The sequence below is a fragment of the Elephantulus edwardii genome, unplaced genomic scaffold (assembly GCF_000299155.1).
Source record: "Elephantulus edwardii isolate Elephantulus edwardi_28Jun2011 unplaced genomic scaffold, EleEdw1.0 scaffold00126, whole genome shotgun sequence".
NCBI classification, from domain to species: domain Eukaryota; kingdom Metazoa; phylum Chordata; class Mammalia; order Macroscelidea; family Macroscelididae; genus Elephantulus; species Elephantulus edwardii.
The window spans coordinates 5,954,676-5,955,988 of NW_006399876.1; the positions used below are offsets into that span (position 1 = coordinate 5,954,676).

At 54.3% G+C, this 1,313-nt stretch overlaps 1 protein-coding gene across 1 annotated transcript in view; it reads left to right on the forward strand.

The window, feature by feature from the left end:
* The window catches only part of LOC102873816 (mas-related G-protein coupled receptor member D-like), a 6,827-nt gene extending 5,757 nt beyond the window's left edge, over positions 1–1,070 (forward strand). The window contains exons 2-3 of the mRNA XM_006893386.1: positions 64–521; positions 669–1,070. Coding sequence (XP_006893448.1) covers positions 64–521; positions 669–1,070 — 860 coding nt within the window. The remainder of the gene's footprint in view (positions 1–63; positions 522–668) is intronic.
* Positions 1,071–1,313: the final 243 nt, after the last annotated feature.

Genomic DNA, 1,313 nt, shown 5'->3' on the forward strand with positions numbered 1-1,313 from the left:
TGTGCGGGAACAGCCTGGTTCCCACAGCGCAGACATTCATGTTGATCTGCCTTCTTTCCTTAGGGACAAACCAGACCCTGAACCACAGTGAGACCGCAGACCTGACCCAGCGCAGCCCCACGATGGACGCTTGGAGCATGGCCTTTCTAGTGCTCCAGGTCCTGACCCTGCTCACCTGCGTGTGTGGGATGGTGGGCAATGGTGTGGTCATCTGGCTGCTGGGCTTCCGCGGGCAGAGGAACCCCTTCTCTGTCTACGTCCTCAACCTGGCGGTGGCTGACTTCCTCTTCCTCCTCTGCCTGTTCATTAAGGAATATGCAGAATATTTCCACCTGAACTGGGTAATAATTGCTGCCTTCAGCAGTGTGAAGATATTTGCATACATTACCAGCCTGAGCTTCTTGACCACCATCAGCGTCCAGCGCTGTCTGTCTGTCCTCTTCCCCATCTGGTACAAGGTCCGCAGACCCCGACACCTGTCCACCGTGGTGTGCACCCTGGTCTGGGGGCTGAATCTCCTGGTTATCTCAATGATAGTTTACTTTGTTTTTGTTACGACACATGGTCACAGTCAGCAATATAGAACGATACTAACTTTCCTTAGCATTCTCTTTCTGGGGGTCTTCACACCTGTGATGATCCTCTCCAGTGTCGTCCTCTCTGTGCAGACCCTGAGAAGACCCCGCGTGTGGCGCCGGCGATCCTCCAGGCTGTGTGTGATCATCCTGGTCTCAGTCCTGGTGTTTGTGGTCTGTTCTCTGCCCTATGGCATCTACTGGACGCTCAGGATCAGGTTCCCAATACTGTCTCCTTGGTATAATGCTGTGTTATATTACTTGATCCAATGCACCTCAGCCCTGGGCAGCAGTGCCAACCCCGTCATCTACTTCCTGGTGGGAAGTGAAAGTGGAAATAGCCTGTGGGACCCTCTGACAGCCATACTGAGCAGGGCATTGCAGGAGGACCCTGAGTTGGGGAGAAAAGAGATGTCCCCCGCAAGTACCAATGACATAGGAACTGAGAGCCAGGAACCCATGGGTTCTGCACAATTGAGCCCGTCCCTGGATTAGCATGTGCGGAGCCACCTCCTCCCCTAACCCTGCCACAGTGTCCCTGTGGACTCTGTGGGTGGCCCAAGCCTTTCCACCTGCCCTGATGAGGCCATTTCCCTTCTCTTCCCATCAAAGCCCACCTCCCACAGAGCAGACAGCCTGGACCCTTCATACGGCTTAGCCAAGGAGATGAACAGCACTTGACTTCATTAGTGCACATCTTCTGGGCACCAGGACTAGTCGCTGTCACATCAGCTGTGA